At 41.4% G+C, this 26,495-nt stretch overlaps 1 protein-coding gene across 2 annotated transcripts in view; it reads right to left on the bottom strand.

The window, feature by feature from the left end:
• The window catches only part of MACROD2 (mono-ADP ribosylhydrolase 2), a 1,465,546-nt gene that overhangs the window by 64,387 nt on the left and 1,374,664 nt on the right, over positions 1-26,495 (bottom strand). For both annotated transcript variants that reach the window (XM_074989373.1, XM_074989374.1), the window contains 2 exons: positions 17,487-17,549; positions 12,583-12,651 (listed from right to left, as the gene is read on the bottom strand). In XM_074989373.1, the coding sequence (XP_074845474.1) occupies positions 12,583-12,651; positions 17,487-17,549 (132 nt within the window). The remainder of the gene's footprint in view (positions 1-12,582; positions 12,652-17,486; positions 17,550-26,495) is intronic.

The following is a 26,495-nucleotide window of genomic DNA, read 5'->3' as shown; positions in this document are numbered from 1 at the left end:
AAAAGCTTACTGGTAGACACCTCATTTTTTAAAAGCTTGCTTATTGATTCAGTGTTTTCTCACCCACTGGCTACATCTACACTAGCCCCAAACTTCGAAATGGCCACGCAAATGGCCATTTCGAAGTTTACTAATGAAGCGCTGAAATGCATATTCAGAGCTTCGTTAGCATGCGGGCGGCTGCGGCGCTTTGAAATTGATGCGACTCACCACCGCGCGGCTTGTCCCAATGGGGCTCCTTTTCAAAAGGTCCCTGCCTACTTCAGAGTCCCCTTATTCCCATCTGCTCATGGGAATAAGGGGACTTCGAAGTAGCCGGGGTCCTTTTGAAAAGGAGCCCCATTGGGACAAGTTGCGCGGCGGCGAACCGCGTCAATTTCGAAGCACTGTGGCCGCCCGCATGCTAATGAAGCGCTGAATATGCATTTCAGCGCTTCATTAGTAAACTTTGAAATGGCCATTTGCGTGGCCATTTCAAAGTTTGGGGCTAGTGTAGACATGGCCACTTACTGACATGCAGTTTATACCATCTTACACAATGCAAATGACCATTATTTTACTTTAGTGGCTTGCTTATTCTGTTGATTCTTGAGGACATCAGGAATCTCCCCTTGCAAGAGCTCCAATTGACAAAACAAGACCTTTAAGACCCACGAGCATTTACATAGCCCTGGGGTGCTTATAGTTCTGCTTATTATATGAACAGGGTTTGTAAGCATCAGAGAGCTGGAAAGGCCTTGAGAAGTCATCAAGTTTGGCCCTCTCCTTGTGGCAGGACTATAAGAACCTACCCCATCCCTGACAGGTGTTTGTCCATCCTATTTTTAAAAATCTCCAGTTATGGGGTTCTACAATTTCCTTTGGAGATCTGTTCCAGAGCTTTAACACCCTGAGGCTATGTCTACACTATCAGCCCCCTTTCAAAAGGGGGATGCTAGTGAGACACTTTGAGATATGCTAATGACGCACTGCAATGAACATGTAGCGCCTCATTAGCATAATGGGGGCCATGGCACTTCGAAAGTCCCCCTTTCCATCATGCGCGGTTTGTCTACACGGGGTCCTTTTTGAAAGGACCCCGTACACTTTGAAATCCCCTTATTCCTATTTGGTTATAGGAATAAGGGCATTTCGAAGTGTGCAGGGTCCTTTAGGAAAGGACCCTGTGTAGATGAGCCGCGCGCGATCGAAAGCGGCACTTTCAAAGTGCTGTGGCTGCCATTATGTTAATGGAGTGCTGCATATTCATTGCAGTGCCTCATTAGCATACCCCAAAGTGTCTCATTAGCATCCCCCTTTCAAAAGGGGGCTGATAGTGTAGACATAGCCTTAGAGTTGGAACGGAGCTAATCTAAGCCTCCCTTCATGTAAGTTATTCCCATTACTCCTTGTCCTACCTTCAGCGAACATGGAAAATAATTGATCAAAGTCCTCTTTATAACAGCCCTTAACATAATGGAAGACAATTATCCACTTTCTCGCCAGTCTTCTTCCCATGTTTTCCTGTCCTACAGTCTTTTTTTGTTGCTCCCCTCTGGATTTTCTCCATTTTTTCCACAGCTTTCCAAAGGCGGCATAGGACACTATACTCCAGCTGAGAACTCACAAGTGCAGAACTGCTCCCGCCAGTGCCTAACACAGGACCCTTCTGTTAATGTACCCCCAAAACATATTCCTAATTCCAGTATTTCAGAAAAAAAAATGCGCTGACTGGCTGACATTTTAACTGAAATTCAATGAATGCAGAGAAATAGCAACACGGTTTGTGGTTCCCAAAGGAACACAGAGTTTCACAAACACCTGCAAAAATGGTAATTCATATTTTATTTTTAAAATTAATTACCATATGATATAATTTAGTTGACCTTCAAATGTAAATTAAGTTTTTATGACGTGCTAAGAAATTAAAATGGGTGCAGTACGTACAGAAACGTTGACAGGATTGCATAATGCAGGCTGTGGTCATGCTGGCTCCTCCTTTCGGAAGGGGCATGGTAATGAGGCACTATGGCAGATGCTAATAAGGCACTGCCATGAAAACACAGTGCCTCATCAGCATAATGGCGACCGCGCATGCTTCAAAAATGCCGTTTTCGAAACTCACGGCATCAATGTAGCCAGGGGCCTTTCGAAACGACCCCGATTTCAAAAGCCCCTTCTTTCCATTTCGTTTTGGCAAGAATGGGCTTTCAGGGGGTTGTTTCGAAAGGCCCCCGGCTACAGGAACAGCATGCATTTCGAAAACGGCACTTTTGAAGCATGCATGGCCACCATTATGCTAATGAGGCACTTCATATTCATGACAGTACCTCCTTAGCATCTGCTGAAGTGCCTTATAACCATGCCTCCTCCAAAAGGAGAGGCTAGCGTGATCCCAGCCGCAAAGTGTACTCCTTGTTGGCCTAGGACATCATTTTAACTTCTGCAGCAACACAAAATCACTGTTAAATCAGAGCACTGAGGAATTGATGGGGAAGGTGACTGGCAATGGGATACAGAATCTCTCCCAACAAAGTCAGAGATTCAAAACCAGCATTAGCCAGTACTGGAAGAAAATCATTATTACATAATGGCTGTTTAGTGGCCTATTTATAATATGTTGTTAGTTCTGAATGGATAAGCATAACAGAACATGTGCAGCCTGTCTTGTATGTATTTTACCTGCTGTATAAACACTAATCATTCTAATCACTGTGTTTTGTATTTATAAATAAAAGCATTTATAAGTTGAGATTCATTACGTATAAAGAACCTACTTAAATGTGCATGTTAGCAACGAAGTACTAGCAAAGATTTTGCACAGAACCACCACCCCACAAAGAATGTGCTCATAATAATACTTGAAGCCTAACAATAATCTTGTACTCAAGTGAAGTGTCTGCTCAACTATCAGCCTGAATAAGGGATGTGTTCTAAAAATCAAGGGATGAGTTGTCATGAATTGAGTTTTGCTATATATACAAAACTTCAAAGGCAAAACAGAAACTCTTCTTTGCGGGGGGGTGTCATCTGTATTGGAAAGAATTATTCAGTGGGCCTAGGCAACATTCCCAACACCAGGATGACATAAATGGAGAGCTCGCACAAACCTAAGTAAGAGGGTACTTCCAGAGAACAGTACCTAGTGTTCATACATCCTCGTAACCGGAAGAAAAACTGTTTAGCACAACTGCATATCTGAAATTGAATGTCTTGGCTTACTGTTGACGAGAAGTGGGATACTAAGGATATATCTGTTTAAAGTCCATAGAAAAAGGGAAGGCTCCACATGGACCTTCCTGTCTGGAGAATGTTCCTCTAATATCTGTATCTCTGTCAGGTGGGGAAGAAAACAGATATTCTTTCAAAATGATATAGGCAAGTAAGTCTTAAAGTAGTCTATCAGATTAAGAGCCTTCCAACGTATGCCTACTGCGTGGTTCAGATATGCAGGCCCCATCAAAATATTGTATTATCTATCTCCCTTTTTTCTATAAAATCATCAGTAAAAATTGATAGAGGAGGCCCAGGGAGGAGGCTTTATTTAAACTTCTCAAAAACAGCCACCAGTTTGTGGCACTAATTGTCATTCTTGTTCTCAGTCTGAGGCAATGCTAAGGACTGAAGCTCCAGTTGGGGAAAGCATTGACACATGTGCTTATGTCCATCCCAACTGATTACAGAATACAGGGATGTGTTTCAAACCCACTGAAACTTGTGCTCAAGTTAAGCATCTGCTCAACTGCTGTCCTGAATAAGGATCACAGAATCACAGAACACTAGAACTGGATGGGACCTCAAGAGGTTATCAAGTCCAGTCCTCTGCCTTCATAGAAGACCAAGAACCGTCTATATCATCGCTGCTAGATATTTATCCAACCTGTTCTTAAATATCTCCATGTTGAATAGTAACAGAGAGTAAGCCGTGCTAGTCTACACACTATCAAAACAAAAAGCAGTCAAGTAGCACTTTAAAGACCAGCAAAATAGTTTATTAGGTGAGCTTTCGGGGGACAGACCCACTTCTTCAGACCATAGCCAGACCAGAACAGACTCAATATTTAAGACACAGAGAACCAAAAACAGTAAGCAAGGAGGACAAATCAGAAAAAGATAATCAAGGTGAGCAAATCAGATAGTGGAGGGGTGGGGGGGAAGGTCAAGAATCAAGGATGGCCTGATCAGTACCACGCTGTACCGAAAACCTACTGATCGCTATACTTATCTACACCCTTCTAGTTTCCATCCTGCACACGTGACTAGATCCATTGTTTACAGTCAAGCTCTTAGGTACAATCGCATTTGCTCTGATCCAACTGACAAAGACCAAAAACTACAAGAACTTTACCAAGTATTCATAAACCTGAATTACCCACCAGGAGAAGTAAAAAAACAAATCGACAGGGCCAGATGAATACCCAGAGACCAGCTACTCCAGGATCGGCCCAAAAAAGCCAAGAACAGAACACCACTGGTCATCACCTACAGCCCCCAACTCAGACCACTGCAACCAATTATTAAAGACCTACAACCTATTCTTAATCAGGATGCTACACTCCAGAAGGCCCTGGGTGACATGCCGGTTCTCTCCTACAGACAACCTCACAACCTCATGAGGATCCTCACTGACAGCCACAGTCTATAACCCAGGAACACCAGTCCTGGAACCTTTCCCTGCAACAAAGTCTGCTGCCAGCTTTGTCCACATATCTTTTCTGGAAATACCATCACTGGACCTAGCCAGGTTACTCACAGAATCACGGGCACTTTCTCATGCTCCTCTACTAACATCATATATGCCATCATGTGCCAACAATGCCCAGATGCTTTGTATATTGGACAGACTTCTAACTCCCTTAGACAAAGGGTCAACGGGCACAAAACAGACATCAAAACACTCCAGATCCACAATCCAGTTAGTCAACATTTTAATTCTGTCAATGACCTAAAGGTATGTGTGTTACTGAAAAAGAACTTTCACACCGTTCTTCAAAGTGAAGCAGCTGAGCTGGCTTTTATATTCAAATTTGGCACATTAACACATGGTTTAAATTGTGATGGGAACTTTCTGAGTCACTATAGGGGTTCGTCTGCATACTTGGCTCAATCTAGTTCTTGACCTTCCCCCGCACCCCTCCACTCTCTGATTTGCTCACCTTGATTATCTTTTTCTGATTTGTCCTCCTTGCTTACTGTTTTTGGTTCTCTGTGTCTTAAATATTGAGTCTGTTCTGGTCTGGCTATGGTCTGAAGAAGTGGGTCTGTCCCACAAAAGCTCACCTAATAAACTATTTTGCTAGTCTTTAAAGTGCTACTTGACTGCTTTTTGCTTAAATATCTCAAGTGATGGAGATTCTACAACCATCCTAAGCAGTGTAGTCCAGGACTTAACCACCCAGACAGGAAATTTTGCTTACTCCAACCTAAACCTTCCTTGCTACAACGTAAGCCCATTGCTTCTTATCCTATCATCAGAGGCTAAAAAGAATATTTTTTCTCCCTCCTCCTTGTAAACACCCTTTTAGGTACTTGAAATCCACTATCATGTCCCCTCTCAGCCTTCTATTCTCCAAACTAAACAAACCCAATTCTTTTAATCTTCTCTCATAGGTCTTATTTTCTAGACCTGTAATCATTTTAGTTGCTCTTCTCTGGACTCTCTCCAATTTCTCCACATTTTTTCAAAAAATTGGTGTCCAGAATTGGACATCATACTCCAGTTGAGGCCTAATCTGCACAGAAGGGATGTGTTCCTACCAAGGCCTGAGTTGGCGTGGAAACTGAACAATCCTTTTTCTTCTAGTGATGGGCCCTATAGAAAAGGATGCAGTATAACAAGTGGGGTTCCACAGGGGTCTGTTTTAGGACTGGTTCTGTTTAATATCTTCATCAACGATTTAGATATTGGCATAGAAAGTATGCTTATTATGTTTGCAGATGATACCAAGCTGGAAGGGATTGCAACTGCTTTGGACGATAGGGTCATAATTCAAAATGATCTGGATAAATTGGACAAATGGTCTGAGGTAAACAGGATGAAGTTTAATAAGGACAAATGCAATGTGCTCCACTTGGAAAGGAACAATCAGTTTCACACATACAGAATGGGGAGAGGATGTAGGAATGACTACAGCAGAAAGAGATCTAGGGGTTATAGTGGACCACAAGCTAAATATGAGTCAACAGTGTGATGCTGTTGCAAAAAAAGCAAACATGATTCTGGGATGCATTAACAGGTGTGTTGTAAACAGGACACGAGAAGTCATTCTTTCGCTCTACTCTGCAGTGGTTAGGCCTCAGCTGGAGTATTGTGTCCAGTTCTGGGCACCACAGTTCAAGAAAGATGTGGAGAAATTAAAGAGCGTCCAGAAAAGAGTGACAAGAATGATTAAAGGTCAAGAGACTGTGACCTATGAAGAAAGGCTGAAAGAAATAGGCTTGTTTAGTTTGGAAAAGAGAAGACTGAGGGGTGACATGATAGTGGTTTTCAGGTATCTAAAAGGGTGTCATAAGGAGGAGGGAGAAAACTTGTTATTTTTGGCCTCTGAGGATAGAACAAGAGGCAATGGACTTAAACTGCAGCAAGGGAGGTTTAGGTTGGACATTAGGAAAAAGTTCCTAACTGTCAGGGTGGTCAAACAAAGTGGAATAGATTGCCAAGGGAGGTTGTGAAATCTCCATCGCTGGAGATATTTAAGAACAAGTTAGACAGATGTCTATCAGGGATGGTTTAAACAGTACTTGGTCCTGCCATTAGGGCAGGGGGCTGGACTCAATGGCCTCTCGAGGTCCCTTCCAGTCCTAGCATTCTATGATTCTATGATTCATACTGCTCTGGTATTTAAGAAAACCTAGAGCACAGACTGCAACAAAGCTTTCCATCACTATCTGTCCAGGGCTATCAATATGGCACATTTCATAAGCACTAAGATTCCTATAACAATATAGATTTACATATATGAAAACAAATCAATAATTAATTTAGTTCTCATTCTAAAATGCCCACTATGTGCTAACAATTCAGGAGAGAAAAGAGATCTGCTTATAACTGAAATAATGGCACCTGTTCTACTATGCTATGAACGTACCTAACATTCTGAAAGATGCTTTTATATTTTCATGGACTGGGGACAGTACCTAATCTCAGTAGTTTTCTCAGGCTCTGCATATCTATCTCTTTGAAGCTATATGGCTTGGAACGTATTTACCACATGCCTTCCTTCATATTAATATAGTGAAGGAACTGCAGTGCCTTAACACAATTTAAATTCATTTCACGTACCTGAAGATAAATTATAAAGTTTATTAGGTGCAGGATTTTTTTTTTGGCTGTTGTTAACTCAGTGGGTAAATCATTTGAAGGCTGTTTTTAGAATGGCCAGGATTTCATAGAGACACCATTTTCCCATCTGCTAATAAGTTTTCTGGAAGCTACCGTAGTACATTTAAACTGAGTAAGCTTAGCAAATATGGAATGTGAATCCAGGGTGATAGTACATAACCAGGACTTGCTGTTATGTAGCCTGGGCTAGCCAGAGTCCTTGGTAAGATTATGGGCCACTCCAGGCCTCTGGGAGAAGGGGAAGGGTGGGGGACCAGCCTCCCCAACCAGCCCCTCACAGCTATGGGACTATGGTGGTAGCCACTGGGGTTCTGGCAGCAATTTGAAGGTCTGACAGAGGGAGCAACAAGGACAGCACTTTAATGTCAGCTCCACTGTGTACGAGCTGGTATAAGTGGCTGCTGTTTGCCGGTACACCATACAAGCCTGTACTAGCCCACTTTCACCTCCGTATGAATCTGAAATTTGGAGTGTCTGAGTAGAGTTAAAAGCTTTTGAATTGGCAAAGGGTTCTGGAGTTGCAGGGTCAGAGATCTACCCATTCAAAGCCAACTTACAGGATCGGGGCCTTGATTCTTTTTAAAAAATAAATGTCAAAAGAAGCTCATCCCTCATTCCTCCTGCAATTGATGTTATTTCACAAATATCTCTAATGGCACGTACAGCATCACTTCTTTTCCCCTAAGAGATATTTGAGATATCTGTTGTAAGCAAAATGAAACCAACGCTGTGAGCACCGGTGTTCTCAGATAAGGCTAGAGGCACTGATTTGAATTTATTTCATTTTAGCATGCATTTATCTGTCAGTTATAAACCCTTACATATATTTAGGATTGGCAGAAAGCAATTTTTATTTTTTATGGTACAGACAGATATTCTGAATGTTCACTTTTAAGTGTCCTTCTCCTCCCCTCCTTATTTGTTATCAACTTACATTTTCACAGTTGCGGGAAATTATGGAGGAAGGTCAGACAAATATTTAGTGACAGTAGACACTGAGGCTTGCATCTACACTAGAAGCATCTGTCTACAGAATTTACTATTGGAAGAGATGTTCTGACAAAACTTCTGTCGACAGATTATATTTACACATAAAAGCAGACTGATGTTTTGACTTGCTCTCAACAAAAGAGTCCCCCCCCCGCCAATCCCCCACAGCATCTACATACCTTTTTTGTTGACAGTTGCTGTTGACAAACTGCATTTTTGTGTAGATGCTCTGGGCACTCAAGGCGGGCAATACAATGACATAGGAAGCCAAAAATTCTCTATTTTAAAACCTTCACTATCATCACTGTCTTCCTGCTCCCCATTGTCCCTGCTGGGGCGCAGCAGACCTCTCTTTCAAAACCTGCACTATTGTCTCTCTCTTTGTGTTTTACATTGTCTTGCCTGCAAAAATTCCTCCCTCAAAAAACCTTGGTGGCTAAGATTTTCAGTGGTGAGAGAACATTTCAGCTGTCTCTGCAGCTGCAGACCCCATGCCAAAAATCTTTCTGGGGGCTTACTGCACATTACAGACACCTGCTGCTTTTTGCAAAATCTTTGATCATCATGTTGGGGGGATCTCTTCAGCTGGCCCTTGACTTCAAAAATCTCAAACTCCCGGCCACTGAGGGCTAGCTCTTACTAGTGGGGGAAGTCACTTCTGGTGGCTATGGATTGCGGGGGCTGGCTGGCAGGTATGAGGGGGATCACTTCAACTAGCCCTCAACTCCAAAAACTTCAAACCCCTGGCTGCTGAGGGCTAGGTGTTACCGGGGGAAAGCTGGCTGGAAACTGGAAAGTTTGCACTTTCCTCAACTTTGCTACATGTCTTTCTGCCTTTTCTGTTGTCTTTCTTTTAACTCTGTACCTCTTCAAGCATGGAAGAGTGGGTGGAGGGCCAGTTGAGAATGATATTTCTGGGATACTTTAGTGCCATCACTTTTTGGAAATGTGTCGGTTAGGAAGCCCAAAATCTTTTTTCTAACTTTTCCTATCCTCTTTTATCTTGCTTTGCCCCGCTCCCCCTGAAACACAGGAAGAATGGGTGAAGGGCCTGCTGAGAAGACTACAGACACCTTGCTGCCCATTGCAGACACCTCCTGCTTATTGTAAATTCTAATTCAGTCACAGCTACAATTTCATGGTGGTATACCCCTGTCATAGAAACTGAAGGGACCTTAAGAGGTCATTGACTCCAGTCCCCTGGACTCACAACAGGACCTATTACCATCCCAGACAGGTTTGCTTTTAAATCTATTTGCCCCAGAACCCTAAACAGCACCACCAGGGATTGAATTCTCTACCCTGGTTTTAGCAGGCTTATGTGCTATCCCTCCCCCCAGTTTACAAAAAGCAAATCACTTATAGGAGCAAGAGATTTCAGTGAATTTGGCAATCTTTGCTGATGCACTACTTTTCCTTCCTTCCTACTGGAAAAATGCCTGCTTGCTTTCAATGGGAGGGGAATGAAGGCAATGCAGTACATGAAGATGACTTCATGTACCCACAACCTCTTGTGAGGCATTTTTTTCCCATGCTGCACCAGTGAAAATACCCAGAATGCTATGGGGCTGAGAGAACTGTAAGGGTAGGTTCCCACAATGCACCGCTGCAACGTCAACAATTGGCGATTTGTGTGTGGCAGCAATAAGATGAATTTGTATGCAGCCTTGGGTAAGGTGAGGATACTCAGATTCGAATTTATAAAACCCAGCATTATAAAATTGATTTTAATAAATTCAATTTTCTCTCGTAGCATAGATGCAGCCTCAGAGAGTGAAAGTGGTTCCCTTAGAATACCCTTTGCCCAAAGTGCCTCTGTGATTGGTGTTGGGCTGGCTGTAAGGATTTTACACAGGCTGCAAGCAGTGTTTCCTGTAGGCTGAGCATTTGGGCAGCCAGACAGGAGAGATTCAGGTACTGTCCAGCTATAGCTACCCACACCTGGCAGAAAGTATTTCTATTGATGGTGCCCATCTGCACATAGCTTGGTGCACATATAAAAATGTATTCTATCCATGACTGGAAAAAATCAGAGGGGATACTCGTTGCAGGGGTAGGCAGAAGGTTGGGGTATAGCCACACTGCGCAGCAATATGACAATTCTCTGCTTCCCAAAGGCCAAAGAAGCACAGCATGGGTGACTTTATCATACACCATCGACCAAGGGGGCTCTGCATTGCCCCACAATCTGAAGAATGCAAAGGTGGCTTTCAGGTATCTCGGTTTCACCCTCTCCAACCCTGCACCATGCTCATGGATGGATAACTAGGACTCTGGTCCTTGGAATCTCATGTGTGGGATAACACAGTAATGTAATACATTTCTTTGCATGATGCCAGATTTTAAGCAAGCATAAGTTCTTAGCTTCAGTTACTCCATCAACATGAATATATAAACTAACTTTTCTGTTCATGTTGTCCTTTGTGAGAAAATCAGATCCCTGTTTCTGGACAATAGAACATTAACCCTCTGTATAAAGTTACATGAATGGTTAGCCACGAAGATGATGGGTAATTTCAATGGAAAATAAGTCAGTATGCATTTACTTCACAACAGAACACATGGTCAGAAAGTTCACAATCAGGAGCAAGGACTCAAAATAATAACAAATTTCAAGATCTCTATAAAGACCTAAAGAAAGAAAGAAAGAAAATAAAATCCTACCACTCAGGTTACAGACTGTAATGAATTTTTCCAGAAGAGGGCTATATCTACACTACCCCAGAACTTTGAAAGCGGAATGATAATGAACCTAATCGAAAGATGCAAATGAGGCGCTGCCATGAATATGCTGTGCCTCATTAGCATAATGGCTGCTGCAGCACTTAGAAAGATCCTGTGTGGACAAGCTGCGCTTGATTGAAAGTGGCACGTTCAAAGTGCTGCGGCCACCATTATGCTAATGAGGCATTGCAAATTCATGGCAGCACCTCATTAGCATATTTTGATTAGGTTCAATATCATGCCCCTTTGGAAGTTCTGGGGCTAGTGTAGACATAGACAAGATGTTATAGATCTGGATCTCATAAATAGTCTCTATTGGTAAGAGGAGGCATAAATGAAGGTTAATCACTAACCATGCTGAGAATGAAAGCTCACCATTTCTGATGGCTGTTAGCCTTGCTGTGACCTTAATCAAGAAAGATTTCAGTGGCAAACACAGTGTTCTGCACAGATTTTTTTTAAAAAAACATCTAAACAATATTTCTATCAGCCAGTTGAAAGAATAGGTAAATAAGCCTAAACTGAGCTTTGAATCCATAATCAGGTAAAGACTATGGGCTCCTTAATATGCTATTTTGGAACAAAAGAGTGAGATTTTACACTCACTTCCTCACAATATCAAAGAAAGCATGAGGGAGGTGGTGGCATTGACTTCAACATTAACTCTTACAATAAATAAGCTAATGGATGTTAATAAATATGTTATCCCAGCAAAATGCATTAAAATCCTCTATTATTTTTAGTTGAAATCTGTACTGATGGACTACATTTATTATAGATAACATAACTCCTGTTTTGAATTACTAGTAGCAAAGGTTTTACAAATTATGTTTTTTGGGTTTTTTTTTTAATGAATGCCAAAAAGAATTCTAAGACAATCTAGAATAGCATGAGTGATGGTGTGATGCCATGAAAAGGATCAAGAATAGTATATCTCTGTGTTGGTCTCTGAGCTGTAAACCAAAAACAAAACAGGAAAATCCCAGCTTGAAACTTAAAATATCCTCCCTGTCTTATTTCCTAAACTCTCTGTCATTTGGCCTCATGACCTTTTAAATCATTTATCACAATCAAAACGATTTCCGTGCCCAGCACAATATGCACAAGATAAACATTACTTTCTCTCTCTCAGTTACGACTTCAGCTTCTTTTGCCTCCCCATGATGTGTTTATAATGGTTTTATGATGGTTTTATCTTTTTTTCCATCAGGACAGAACTAATTTAGGCCTTTGATGACATAAGCATGCACTTAACTTTATGCACAAGTCATCCTATTGGGATCAGGCTTGGGGTCTATATCTGATGTTTTTATATTAACTCTACAATGGTGATTAGCTCAGATTTCATAGCACCTCTTACACTTGCACAATAGCGGGTGCCAAGTGTTGCATTAGAGTCTTTAAAAAATAAAAAAATCTATGTTTGTAGCTGATTTCTGAGTTGTTTAAAGCCGCAGTCAGGCTTTTTTCAGATGTGAAGGAACACGCGGCTATGTGAAGTAGCCTTTTGGGATTGAACAGTTTGAGATGCATCTTGCTGTCAGTACCTCTTTCTTGGCACAGTTCTGTTTCTTCTTCTGATGGTGGGCTAGAGACAGCTGTAGATTTTGCCTCATCTGTAAAAACAAAGGAAGCAAAAGAAGAATAAACAGTTATTTATTAGATAGTAGGATGGGTGGACGGGTACACCTAACGCATCCGGGGCCTTTGTGGTTCGAAGTCAGTACATCTGGGTTCTATTTCCTTCTTTGTCATGGGTTTTCACTGGCCTGAATCTGTTCTCATCAATGGCTGTAATAAACTTCAGTGGTCCTGGATTAAGCCCTAAATCTCTACTCTGCTCCCTGCATTAGACAATAATACTAATAATAGTAATAATAATAATAATAACAACATAGATAGATAGGTTGTTCTGCATGATCTTTATTTGGCAGTTATTACAGGGGCTCGATGTTGCATGCACTCTGGACCCAGTCCAGGGATTATTTAAGCATGTTCATAATCCTTCTATATTGAGAAGGCCACTTAAATCTGTAATTTAAGCATGTGTATGATTCTCATTTACTTCAATGGGACTTAAAACATATGCTTAAGTACTTTCCTGAACTGAGATCTAAGAGGTTTGGTAGTGCCTGGTGGGCTCAAGATGTTAATTTTGCAAAATAGTAACAGTGTTTTCAATAAGAATCTGGTTATAGAATTCACATGCAAACTACTCCTCTCTACAATGCAATGTATCACCTTCAATAGCTGAGTGAATTTAAATTTGTTTATAATGATAATGAATCACAGTTTGGTGAGGGAAGAAGACTGACTCAATATCCTGAGGGTCTGGGTACTCATCAGTGGTTTGTGGGACCCAAGTTCAGATCCCACACCACAGACTAAATTATTTATGAACAGCTTCAGCACGATAAATTGGCAAAGACCAAAACTGAAAGCACTACGTAGCCTTTTGCACAGTAGTGAGGAAACGCACATGAGATGCAGGAGATCCAGGTTCAATTTAACAGCCCTGTAGAGGGGACTGTCTTCTGCAATATGGGAGACCCAGGTTCAGTGTGGGACCTGAACCTGAATCTCCTGCCATGAGTTCCCTAACCATCATGTCAATGGCTACAATTCTGACATATATGGGCTGCCCTACTGAGTTCCTTGATTTTAACTCTGATGTTTAGTGATGATAACTGAGAATATTTTGAATTTTAAAAGAATTACATTTGTGATGTTGTAAGTGGTTCCCCCGATGGCAGACTACCTAGTGGCTAGGCCTCTTGTGAAGCCTAGAGGCCCGCAGTGTAGGTCTGCAGCCCACCCCTAAGGGCTGTGGTCTTAGTTGGGGGCGTGGCCCCGAGAGTCTAGCTTCCCTCTGCAGAGGATTGGTTCTCTGGGGCTCTTCCCCCTCTCCACCTGGGGAAGGGTTTGGAGGCTCCTTCCTCCAATGGCCGACCTGGTGGCAGCTCTGCCTCTGGCCCTGTATGAGCTAGTTCCTGCCTCTTGGCTGGTCAGCACCTAACTGGGCTTGCTTCTCCTCTTTTATATCCCCTCCAAGCCTGACAATGGCTGCAGGGGAATCGGGGTTTGGCTAATTGGGCAAACAGGCTCCGTTTAACCCCTGCCTTGCCCAGCCTTCCTCTTACTCCCTTACAGATGTTTGTTATTATCCCCTGAAAGATTTCTCTTTTGATTTACAGCACACAGCCTCTTGAGGAACAGGAATTTTCCCATTTGAAAAGCACTTAAAAGGGTGTTCCTAATATCCTATTCATAAGCACATTAGTAACGATTAGAATTGTTCTGTGTGCAACTGACTACATTTTCTATATTTTGCAAACCATTTCAGCAACTGTGCATGAAAATCAGCTGCTATCACATGTATGTCAATCATCAGGTTAAAAATTGAGAGAAATAAAAGTTGTCTGAAAGTTCCATGCATTATTTTGTCCCACTGAATACTGCTGAATCCAACAAAAACCCTACAAGCTGAAATTTCACTCAAATGCCACTATTATAAATGATAGTAAAAAAAATGAACATTTTGTTTCTGAAAAACTGTGTATAACAGATTGTAACAGTGACACTTCTGAATGGCACTTCTGAAAGAGAAAAGCTTTTAGATACCCAAGCAAGCTAAGTAGCCATTTAAAAAGGTAAGCATTTTCACAGCTGCTTCCCATGGGAAAGATGAAATGCAGCTCATTGCAGCTTAGTTGTTTCATGGGTTAATAAACACAGGAACTATGCATCCCATCAGAAGATAGCACTAAGTATCTGAATGTCTAGTGGCCACTCGGAGTATTTTTAGAAGGTAATTTATCTAGGTTAAGCAGAAACCTCTGGAGCTTGGACTGCTTTGAACTACAAGCAAAGCACTATTTTGTAAAGCCAGAAAATGAATAGTGACCTAACGGTTCATCAGGCAAAGGTTATGCAGAATTTTCAAAGCATCTACATGCCGATACTGCAACACACTACGACACAAAAGACCCAAATTCAGTGATCCCATGACTCTTGCTCTTTGGCTGCTTAAGGCTATGAGCACTGCAGAGGTAAAGTTGTTACATGTAGGAAAGGAAGTGTGGTGGGTAGACTGGCTTTGTTCTAAGCCTCTTGTATGATACTGTAGTCTGCAAGGGAGCTGCTTACCCTGATGGGATAAAAAGAGAGTCCAGAGTTTACTGGGCTGAATCCAAAGCCCTGTGAAATCATAAGGTGTGTTTCCGCTGCCATCCACATGCTCTGGATTAAGCCCTAAGGAAATGAGTTAGCATGTGTGTGCTTCTTGTGGTTACGACTAAAGGAAGTAAGAATAGGGAGGAGATGAAAATGGATGAAACCAGCAAAATTGCGAGCATCCAAAAATGTCCCATATTTAACAGAGAATGGTATAAAACTCAAGTCAAATGCATAGAACAGGGAAAGCTTTTCATACACAGCAGTTCCTCTACAGAGTGCAGCAATGGGAGAAAGACGTTTATCACAGCACAAATTTCCCTCTTCACAAGGAGTCACAATGCAGTCAGTCAGACCACATGACTCAGTAATGTAGGTAGGCTATCTTGTGGCCTCACTCTGCTGCATTTACTGACTGGCCCTCTCTATCTTCTAGGTAATAATAAAAGCTTTCAGAGCTGACTGAAAAGTTCTAAGCAGAAATGGTTCCTGCCAACTGAATTCAGCATGTGTCAGCAATACACTGTTTCACTGTGTTAGTTAGCTGGTACTAATCAGACATAGCATAAGATAAGGAAAGCACTTTATTATAGAGCAGTGGATTAGAAACCTGAAGGAATAAAGATATTTATAGTTGTTTTAGCCTCTCCAGATCTGGATTTCAGAGGTGCCATCTTGTTCTGGGTGGGTCCTAATGCCTTCTTCATACCCTCGTACATTCCTCTGAGATTACCAAAGTCAGCACAGGTCTGGATGCTGCTGCATAGCTGGAGCCAGTGGTTGTTGGCGCTCGAGCAAGCTCGAATCCCAACCATGCACACCCACCTCAGGCAGTGTTGGCTCCGCTGGCTTGGCCATGTCCACAGGATGAATGATGGAAGGATTCCAAAAGACATCCTGTATGGTGAGCTAGCCTCTGGCAAAAGACCTCCTGGACGCCCCCAGTTGAGCTACAAAGATGTCTGCAAGAGAGACCTCAGAGAGGTAGACATCGAGCTGGACAACTGGGAAGAACTAGCAGACGACCGCAGCAGATGGAGGCAGGGGTTATGCAAGGGCCTTCAGAAGGGTGAGATGAGGATCAGGCAGCTAGCAGAAGAGAAGCGAGTGCACAGAAAGCACACTAAGGAGTTGCCAGACACCCACCACATCTGCAAGAGATGCAGCAAGGATTGTCACTCTCGTGTGGGTCTTCATAGTCACAGTAGACGCTGTAAATGAAGTCCTCAACTGAAACTATAAAGGGCGCAATCCATAGTCGATGCAGACTGAAGGATGCCTACTTAGCCTCTCATTTCATTTCTTTTGAAACATGCTCAATTCTGGTTGTGAGTGTGTGTGTATGGCTATGGCTACACAGTGCATGCTATTTTGGGATACAAAAGTTTCCTGAAATAGCAACACTGTGGCTTTTCGCAGAGCCTGAATATTCCAGTTCCAGTACCCCTCATTGTACAAGGGATAATGGAACATTCAAAATAGCCCCTTATTCTGAACGTAGGTGCCATTTGGATGGCACCAAGTTTGGAATAAGACATTTCAAAATAATGTAAGCAATTTATGTAGTGCAAATTGCATAAATTATTTTTTAAAAACCACTGTGTAGACATAGCCTAAGTGTATAAAAATAGTCAGGAAAAGGGGAAAAAACATAGGTGGTAATTCATTTGGAATAAAATAACATTTTATTTTACAATATTCAATTCATAACTTGTAATTTATATTTATACACACACCATGTGCAAATTTTGCACTTGATGAATGCTGAGATTCACTTGCAGGTTTTGATTGTCACATGTAGGCTCTTTTCTGTTTGGTTGTAAATCTTAATAATCCAATTTTCTGGGATCTGCAGAGAAATTACTGGAAAAATAGCGACTACAATCTAAAAGTACACTTAAAACCTTAAAACACCAGTTTCAGATCTCTCTCTCATCTCCTCAAATTTATTTCTCTTATTATTCATTCTAACAGAGTGATACACTGATGTAAACACGCACAGAGAATTATTTTTTCTACTTCGTGGATTAGTGAAACATATTCCAATTGACAGAGGGAATGTAGAGCTAGTAACTTAAACAGGAAAGTCTGCATTCCTGCACTGAAACTCATTCATTCATAATGAATGGAGTTGTGGTCTCCAGTGGGACAAGCGCACAAGCCCTGGGTTAATCTGGTGAAAATGTACAAACATTTTTAATCAATAGCATTGACTAAAGTTATTGTTCACAAAGGTGGCTAACGCCTGGGAGAATGCTCTAAAAACCTCAGCACAAACCTGCTTCTTGGCTCTGGCCCTCAGTCTCTTCAGTACTTTGCTTCTCTTCTCTGGTATTACCATCTAGCAAGAAAAACCACACACAAATATTTATGAGCTATCTTTTTACTGGTAACAAGCAGCACTGAAATTAATTGTAACCAATGTAGCATAAGCTGTTAATTTATGATAGAGCCCTGCAATAAAGCAGAAAAAGACATACAGGTAGTGGAAAATTGAAAAATTACAAACATAAATAGTTGCATTTAAAACACTCACTTTTCAAATTGTGTGGCAGATTAAAAGTTATATAGCAATGGGCAGAATTACTGCATAACTCTAGACACCTCTATATAATCAGCCAAGTTGTTCTTGCTTATGCACAGCTACAGTGGATTGTGCTTATTGGTTGTGTTTTACTTGTTCTGTTTAGAGATTTTTTTCTCCAGCCGTATTTATATAAGAATGCTGAAGTACCCAAACCTTACACTTGAACAGCCTGTTTTAATGAGCACTATGGCTGGCTGACTGTAGCTTTAATCAGTACTATGCAGGGTGACCATACCAGGGAAAGATGTGTCAGAATTTTACTTTCAAATGTAAGGCCTCAAAAAGACTGAATGTAGAGATAGCAAAGATACAGATATTAAAAATACAGAAACAAATGAATAAAAGAAATATAAGAAAAACCCTGGAAGAATGCAAGAGGTTTCTGCTCATTTAAGCTTTTTATTTTTTTTCAGTCATGTTCATTTACCACCTTTTGTAGCATCCCCACACCCCCATGCCCCCTTACCAAAGAAAAGTGCCAAACAGTGAATTACCAGAGGGAAAGCTATACAAGAGGGAGAGGCAGTTCTTGGCCTTGTCAATGAACCGATTAGGGATGAATTGGACAATCCATATTTTCAACAACAGAGAATCACATTGTAGATTTGTAATAATCACAAAGACTGCAATGTTATCAACCTGCATCAGATTTCGTCAGAGTAGTTATTCTGACTCCTTTCAGAATAGGCATAGAGTTAACAATTATCACATTTAATGAGGAATTCTAGAAATTGTTTGTAAGTGTATAAATAAATAGAAAAAACATAATTTCTAGATGGGGTAAAGGCCTCATAATGGTAAACTGGAATTCTGCTGTCTCATCCTGCAGTGATCTTATCTCCGATTTGATTTTCACTTTTATAACTTATATTTCTTATTACTTCAGCCTTCCCGATCTTTGCACCTTATTTTCTGCTGCACACAATGGTGGCAGAAAAGCTTCTTGATTGATTAAATTAAAAACAAAATAACCCCCAAAGAATATATGTTTCCTAAACAAATGTCATGAAACTTATAATAGCACACTTGGTTTAGATATTTGGTTCAGATGTTTGTTTTCCTACTTCGTTGGCAGCTATTACATGTTGGAATCCAGTAGGTGGAACTAGTGTAGTAATATTTTCTTTCTAAGCCATAACTCACAGGGTTACGTTCTTAGCCGATCAGATTTACAGTTTCTGAGACAGTTGGAACCACATTCCCAACTAGTGTAAATCGATGTAGCTGCACTGAACTCCATAAAACTGCACTGATTTATACCCACTGAGAAATCAACCCATTAGTTGTTTTGCAACTTTTTGTGCTGATTTTAACTGGCCTAAATGGACAGCTAGCTTGCTAGTGGCTTTCATCCTGTATAATTTCTTACAACACTGGTGGGCTTCAACCTATGAAATCACATTACATGGATGACCAGAAGTATTTGATAACAGCAGCATTTTATTTATCACCCAACTATAATGCAGACACAAAATGGCAAGTTAACCACACTAGAATGGCAACTTTTCTTTTAAATATGAATTTTAACTTTTGCAAGGCTTACAGTTAACAGCTAATATATTTGGGGAGAATACTTCGCTTAGTGTAAGAGGTTATTTTCAGGGAGATAAAGTGGATTAGTTCAAGGGCTGTGACATGGGATCTTATATTCAAGGTTTGTGGTAAAACAGTATTGAGATGGTCGCCAATAAAGTCTGAACAAGAGCACTGTGTAGCTTGAATGCTTGTCTCTTTCACCAATAGAAGTTTAATCAATAAAAAATATTACCTCAGTGTGGGTCTACACATCAGCCTTACTCCAAAATAAGTTATTGCAGAATAGCTATTCTAGACTATTTTATTTCAAAATAACGCTGCTCCATACAAAAATACATTTCAAAATAGCACTTAGCTATTTCTAAATACACTGTCACACTAGGGCAATGGAACTTTCAGAATAGCTGTTTATTCCAAATTTCGGTGTCGTTTTGATGGCACCAAGTTTGGAATAAAGAATTTAAGAAATAATTTATGTATTTTTATAGTGCAAATAGCACAAATTATTTCAAAAACAACTCACCGTGAAGACACAGCCTAGGAGGTCAAGAGGAAAACCATATTTTAAAAGGGTAGCAACAATCCCCATATTTGTCTTCTCTTTCTTTCTCTCTCTCTCAGCAAAATCAAGGCCTAATACATTTCCTAGGAGTCATCCCAATGGCACTATTTATAATAAAAATATATTTTTCTTTGGATGGCCTCTGAGATATCAGCCATCCTTTTCTTCCCATTATTGCAGCAGCTGGCAATTGTATTTCCTTTCAGTGACAACTGTCCTCAGAATATCTACTTTTCCATTATGCTAGTAATTGAGTAGCAATCTGCTCCTCTTTCCAAAGATGACAGAAAGAGCGGAGTGTGACATTTTGTGTTATTTTAGGCCAGTAAATGTAAATGGTTTTGAGCCACATCAAAAGACAAATGGGAACATCTGCTTCTTTTACCACAGAATGGCAGGCAGTCAAAAAAAAAAAAAAAGAGTATATGAGTTACAGTAGCATCATATGGACAAAATAAGCACATTAGTCTCCAAAGTATCAGCTTCTGGCAATCTATTTTTTGTTTTCCCTTGCCAAATGAGCTACTGATTGATAGGAGTTTACTCTCGTCTCATTCTTTTTTTTTTCTTTTTTTGATGACAGTAAGGAAATTCCAAAGAGCAGACACTCCTCCATTTTATATCTTGTAGTAAGCAGATAAGCCAGTGATTAATCAGGAGGAAAAGTAAGAAGCAATAACAAACTAAAATTAAAAAAAAAAAAAAAGAAGAAGTGTTTGCCCACTTTGTGCTAAAGAGAAGTATTTAGTATGCAGGGTCATATCCCAGCTGTAATAGCATCCCCAAAACAGAGCAGCTGATACAATAATAATCAGAATGTTATATGAGAGAGGGACAAAGGAAGAAATCTAGGAAAAACCAGGAGATAATCTTACAACTGGAGCATGAGAGAGATTTCAGCATTTTCCATTTTCTCTGTAATTGCTCTCTAGAGAATGGATCGCTACACCATTTACTGCTCTAGTTCAAACAGGAATTAATTCAGGGAAGTCCTCTCGTCTGTGTTACGCTGGAGGTCACACTACAGGCTCACAATGGTCCATTCTGACTTGAAAAAAATCTATGAAGCGAAGGTGGAGGGGTCAGAATTTAATTCTTAAAACCTCAGCTAAGCGCTGGAACTTTTTTCCCCCAAGGAAAATAAAGAATATTAAACAGTCAAATATTAAATTAAATATTAAACACATCCTTGAGTCAAAGTGCTAAATTCTGCTTGACCTGGGCTGGTATTTACTCTGCTCTCCAAAAAGGACAATAAATGCCCTGCAAAAGCAGCATTTATACTGCGCACATTTTGTCAGAAAACAGCGTGAAAACTGCTTCTTCTGCACAATCTGCTCCTTCTTAGAGGAGAAAGAAAGTTGACTCCACACTAACTCTTTCGGAAGTTGTTCCAATGGTTAAACACCCTTATTGCTCAATGGCACAATGCTTACAATAGTGACTTATATGTCCCTGTGGATATCTATGAACTCTGGAACACACCATCTAACGTTCATCTATGACTCCCATCATGGAAGACCTGGGTGCACTATCTCTCTGGTTTTCCAAACATTTCTAATCAGCACTTTGGTAATAACTGGTCCTTATTTGGGCAGAGAAGTTGTATATGCAAGATTACCCAGGATTTACTCCACAAGGAAAAACTGGATTATTATTATCATTTTTGACAGAAAATAAAATAGATAATAAATTTTATACAGGCCCACCTGGGATAATGAAGCTTAATAAATTCAAGGGTGACTTAAAAACATAGTCCTCAGTCCTGCAAAAATGTATACCTATGCTTAATTCTCTGTTGACTTTAGTGGGATTATTTGCATGCAACAAGGTATGTGTAAATGTTTGGATCAAGATCAGCATCTCAGGCAGCATTTCATTTCACAGAATCCCAGTGGCAAAAAGAGATATCAAAACCACTACAGAAACCACACACATGCAAACCACATTATTACAAAGCTACAAGCACATTAAAATCAAACCATTAGGGTGGTGGCCCAAGGTTACTGAACATTTTCAATCTGCATTTTAATTTCTTTAATTAAATTATGATTTAGGTCAATTTTAATCACCAGTTGTGTATAACCCTATGGGGTAAACTTTAACAGGGGTTAGGAAAGAATTAGTGCCAGTTATTGTATAATGCACTTACGAGACTTATTCCCTGTTCACTGCTCTAATAATTCACCTCCATGCAGAGCCAGAGTATAACATGCTTCTAACAGTTTGCCGTGCCTGCTAATTACTGGCTAGGAACACCTGTCTTCTTCATTTGCCTGTTGCGTTTTTGTCAGCAAATATAACGTGGTGTGGGGATGAAGGAGAAAACTGTAGTGCCAAGGGGTTATCTCAAAGGTAAAAATAGTAATTACAGTGTGAAGTACGTTATATATGTAAGCACTAAGCAAATATTAAGGGACTGACTGAAGGCCACTGAAGTGATTGGGAGGTTTCCCATTGACTTCAGTAAGCTTTGCATTGGGCCTTGAGTAACTGAGCCTCACAATAGCCTTATGAGCTAAGTAAGGAATAGACCAGGTAGGAAGGTTCGCCAGACAAGGCACGAGGCTGATACTCAGGAGACCTGACTTGTGAGGTCTATTCTCAGCTTTGTCACTGACCCTGAGTAAGTCGCTGGGTTCAACATTTTCACACGTATACGAAGGCTGACTGTCTTCACAGGAGTGATGAAGAGGGAGGTGGGAATATGAGGTTATGTGCTCACTCAGATTGGAAAGTCTGGGTGCAGAGGTGAGCAGTGATGCCAGCTCCTTACGCTGGGGCTCGTGGAAGGCACGCCACCTCCTTCCCTGACTCACTTCAGCAGCAAGCCCAGCCTATCAGTTTATACAGTTTGGCAACCACCAAGCTCCTAGAGCTGGGCTCTGTCCTGGTTATTAGTGGCGAACACTGTTACCTGCTATGCTGTGCCCCCGACCTGCTGCTCCAGCCCCTCCTTGTCTGGACTTGCCAGGAGAGGGGCAGCGCAGGCAAGCAGGGACTGTCAGCACGCAGGCGGAAATGCCACCTGCAAGCCCATGGTGGGCTTGTGCAATGTCAATGCTTCCCTAACCTCAGTCACAGTTTCTGCACCTGACAAAGCATCAAATCCGTGCTGAGGCAGAGTTTAGGATGAGGTGCATTACCTACTGTGGGGCCAGCTGGGAGCAGAGGCACTATGGGCAGCAAAGGAGAGAGAGAGAGAGAGAGAATGGGGCCTTGCCAGGACACTTGAAAGTGAGGATAAGAAGTCAGGACTGTGCCCATTCCTCCCTGCCCCATCCATGCCCCTCAGCTTCTAGAGTTGATGTGTGAGATAGTCATCCCCCGCTCCACAGCCTTTAAATTATGTTCCCTCTCACTATCAGCCAGTGATGTATCACACACAGGTGCTACACTTGAGTGTCTCTGCAGAAGTGATGTACAGGCATGGGGAGTGGGGATGTGAGAATATGTCCCCCCAGACTGGAATATCCCAATGGGGGTGGTGAGCATTGATGTCAGCCCCTCATGCTGGTGCACATGTACGTCTAATTAAGCAGATTATATTGTTTTCAACATATCTAACCTTACACATTGCTTTCTATGACCTTTTCTCCTCCTGTGATAATTCTTCACCCACACAACTGAATACATTGTGTGTGGGCAATCATTATATGTCACTCACACCATCCCTTTACGCATGTCTTAGGCCTTGTCTACATTACACGGTGGATCGACAGTGCAGCGACTGATCCACTGGGAGTCAATTCATTTTGCGTGTGTAGAGCTACGTCTACACGTGAATGCTACATCGAAATAGCTTATTTCGATGTAGCGACATCGAAATAGTCTATTTCGATGAATAATGTCTACACGTCCTCCAGGGCTGGCAACATCGATGTTCAACTTCGACGTTGGGCAGCACCACATCGAAATAGGCGCTGCGAGGGAATGTCTACACGCCAAAGTAGCACACATCGAAATAAGGGTGCCAGGCACAGCTGCAGACAGGGTCACAGGGCGGACTCAACAGCAAGCCGCTCCCTTAAAGGGCCCCTCCCAGACACAGTTGCACTAAACAACACAAGATCCACAGAGCCGACCACTGGTTGCAGACCCTGTGCATGCAGCATGGATCCCCAGCTGCCGCAGCAGCAGCCAGAAGCCCTGGGCTAAGGGCTGCTGCACACGGTGACCATAGAGCCCCGCAGGGGCTGGAGGGAGAGCATCTCTCAACCCCTCAGCTGATGGCCGCCATGGCGGACCCCGCTATTTCGATGTTGCGGGATGCGGATCATCTACACGGTCCCTACTTCGACGTTCAACTTCGAAGTAGGGCGCTATTCCCATCCCCTCATGGGGTTAGCGACTTCGACGTCTCGCCGCCTAATGTCGATTTCAACTTCGAAATAGCGCCCAACACGTGTAGCCGTGATGGGTGTTATTTCGAAGTTGGCGCCGCTACTTCGAAGTAGCGTGCACGTGTAGACGCAGCCTAGAAGTGATAAATCAATCTTAGAGCATGATAGTGTTGACTCTGGTACTCCACCAAAACGAGAAGAGTAGCCTGCCTTGATGGGAGAGCAGCCCCCACACCGCCAACCTTATCACATGCAAGATGCTGTGGGAATATGTCAACTTCAGCTACGCTATTTGTGTAGCTGAAGTAGATTGATGGCAATGAGCAGTGTAGACAAGGTCTTAGTTTAAGATTGCCAGATTTGAGATATGTAAAACTTGATTTTCAGAGGTCCTGAATACCCAAGGTCCCATCCGTGTTAAATGAAATTCTGGATGCTTGACACGTGAAAATTAGAGAAGACAAGTGTCTCATATTGGGCACTCAACAGCCACATCTCACTGACTGGTGGATGGATAGGCAGATATAGTTCAGTTCAGAATCAATCACGATTGCTCCTTCAGGATCTGTGGTTTTGTGTTTACTCCATTGATTGATCTATTAATCATGAGTTTGCAATACAATGTAATTTTGCAATGAAGTAATTATCCTGTTCAGAAGCAGAACACAGTGTGTGTATTTTTCTTCTCAGAACCACAGCAAAATAAAGCCTCCAGTGACATATTATGATTGCCCACATACAGTGCATGCATGTATGTGGGTGCAGAGGTGTTAACAGGAAGGAGGTCAGAGAAATCAATGTAAGAGATGAGAGAAGTTGAAAATGACATAATCTGCTTAATTAAATACACACAGACCAGAATATTATTCACTAAACATACATACTATTAGTTCGTTGTGTTAAAATTTCATAAGCAGTGGGGCTCATGCTGCCAGTCTGCACTGCTCTAAGTGTGAATAATCCTGGTGGTTTATTGTTATACTCATAATGGATAGAAATGTGAAACGACTTCCTTGACAGATGAGTACCTTGGAGGTAACTTGGCATGTCACTGTATGTAATTCTTCCCTGACAACATTACATTAGTCACTTTGGAGACTTAGCACTTTGCACTTTATACCGTCTCAATAGTAGGAAAATCTATTTTAAATTATTTAGAGTGAAAACAGCACTTTCAGCTGTTTATCTGTTAACAGGTTTATATATATTTGTATACAAAACCCAAGAGGGTACTCAGAGAGACATCAGGGGACTGATCAGGCCTAGCAACATAGATTAAAAATGAGATGCATTTTCAAACCTGTATTAGGCTTTGTAACTCTGTGTGATTCAGCAATTTAATAAAACACTGGCAACTACCAAAATACAATGAAGAATCTTTTAAGAAGTGTTCACTCTACAGATAAGAAGGAAAAGAACTGTCAATATATTTTGCAAACCAAACAGAAACAGATCATCCGATATCCTTAGTGCTGTAAACAGACAAGACAAATGGCAGACTTCAAAATAAAAATCAAGTAACAAGACCTCAATCAAAGTAAAAAGCATTCTGTTAAATATAGCTATTCTACATTAAGGAGAAATGTCTCACAGCCACATTTCCAGCTTTGTATTCCCAAAAGAACTTCTCTGATGGTACCTTATCTTAGTTTAAAACATACTTCTCAGAGGATACATGAAACATACTCCTTTTAATACTTCTAATACATCAGGACTGCAGTTCAGGTTTATACAAGAACATCCTTGTCCTGTGGGGTACAACAGACAAAGACAAATGCCACTTTTCAACTCAAAGGGCAAAACAAAATAATTATTCTCTATACATTTTCAGGACACCCTGAAATTTAATCAGAAGGGAAGTGTGAGAGACTAGTTAACACTGGGTCCAAATTTCAAGACGGTAGAAAATTGCCAACTGGGCACAAAATTGGAAGATTTGAGGCTGTGTTTAGCAGAGTTAATGGTTATCTATGTTCACTGCTTTTTTTGGGCTGGTTCTTGCCAGTGCTGAGTACCAGCACCTCAGCAGCCCCAGCAACGGGATTGGCTGGGGGGTGAGGTGGGGAGCTGGCTGAGTACTGTCTCCTCATTCGGTTATTTATTTTACGTCAAAAACACTGCCTATGTCTGTCTGTTGGAGAACGGTAAGTACCAATAGGTGTCAGATGACTTCAAGGCCAAGATACAGCTAAATCCTTCAGCATCACTTACTTTCAGGGAATTAAGCATGTCCTTAAATATTCTGTTGAATACGCGTGG

The sequence above is a fragment of the Carettochelys insculpta genome, chromosome 3, assembly GCF_033958435.1.
Source record: "Carettochelys insculpta isolate YL-2023 chromosome 3, ASM3395843v1, whole genome shotgun sequence".
NCBI lineage: Eukaryota > Metazoa > Chordata > Testudines > Carettochelyidae > Carettochelys > Carettochelys insculpta.
The sequence above is the reverse complement of the archived record's forward strand: the minus strand, read 5'-3'. Positions and strand labels throughout refer to the sequence as shown.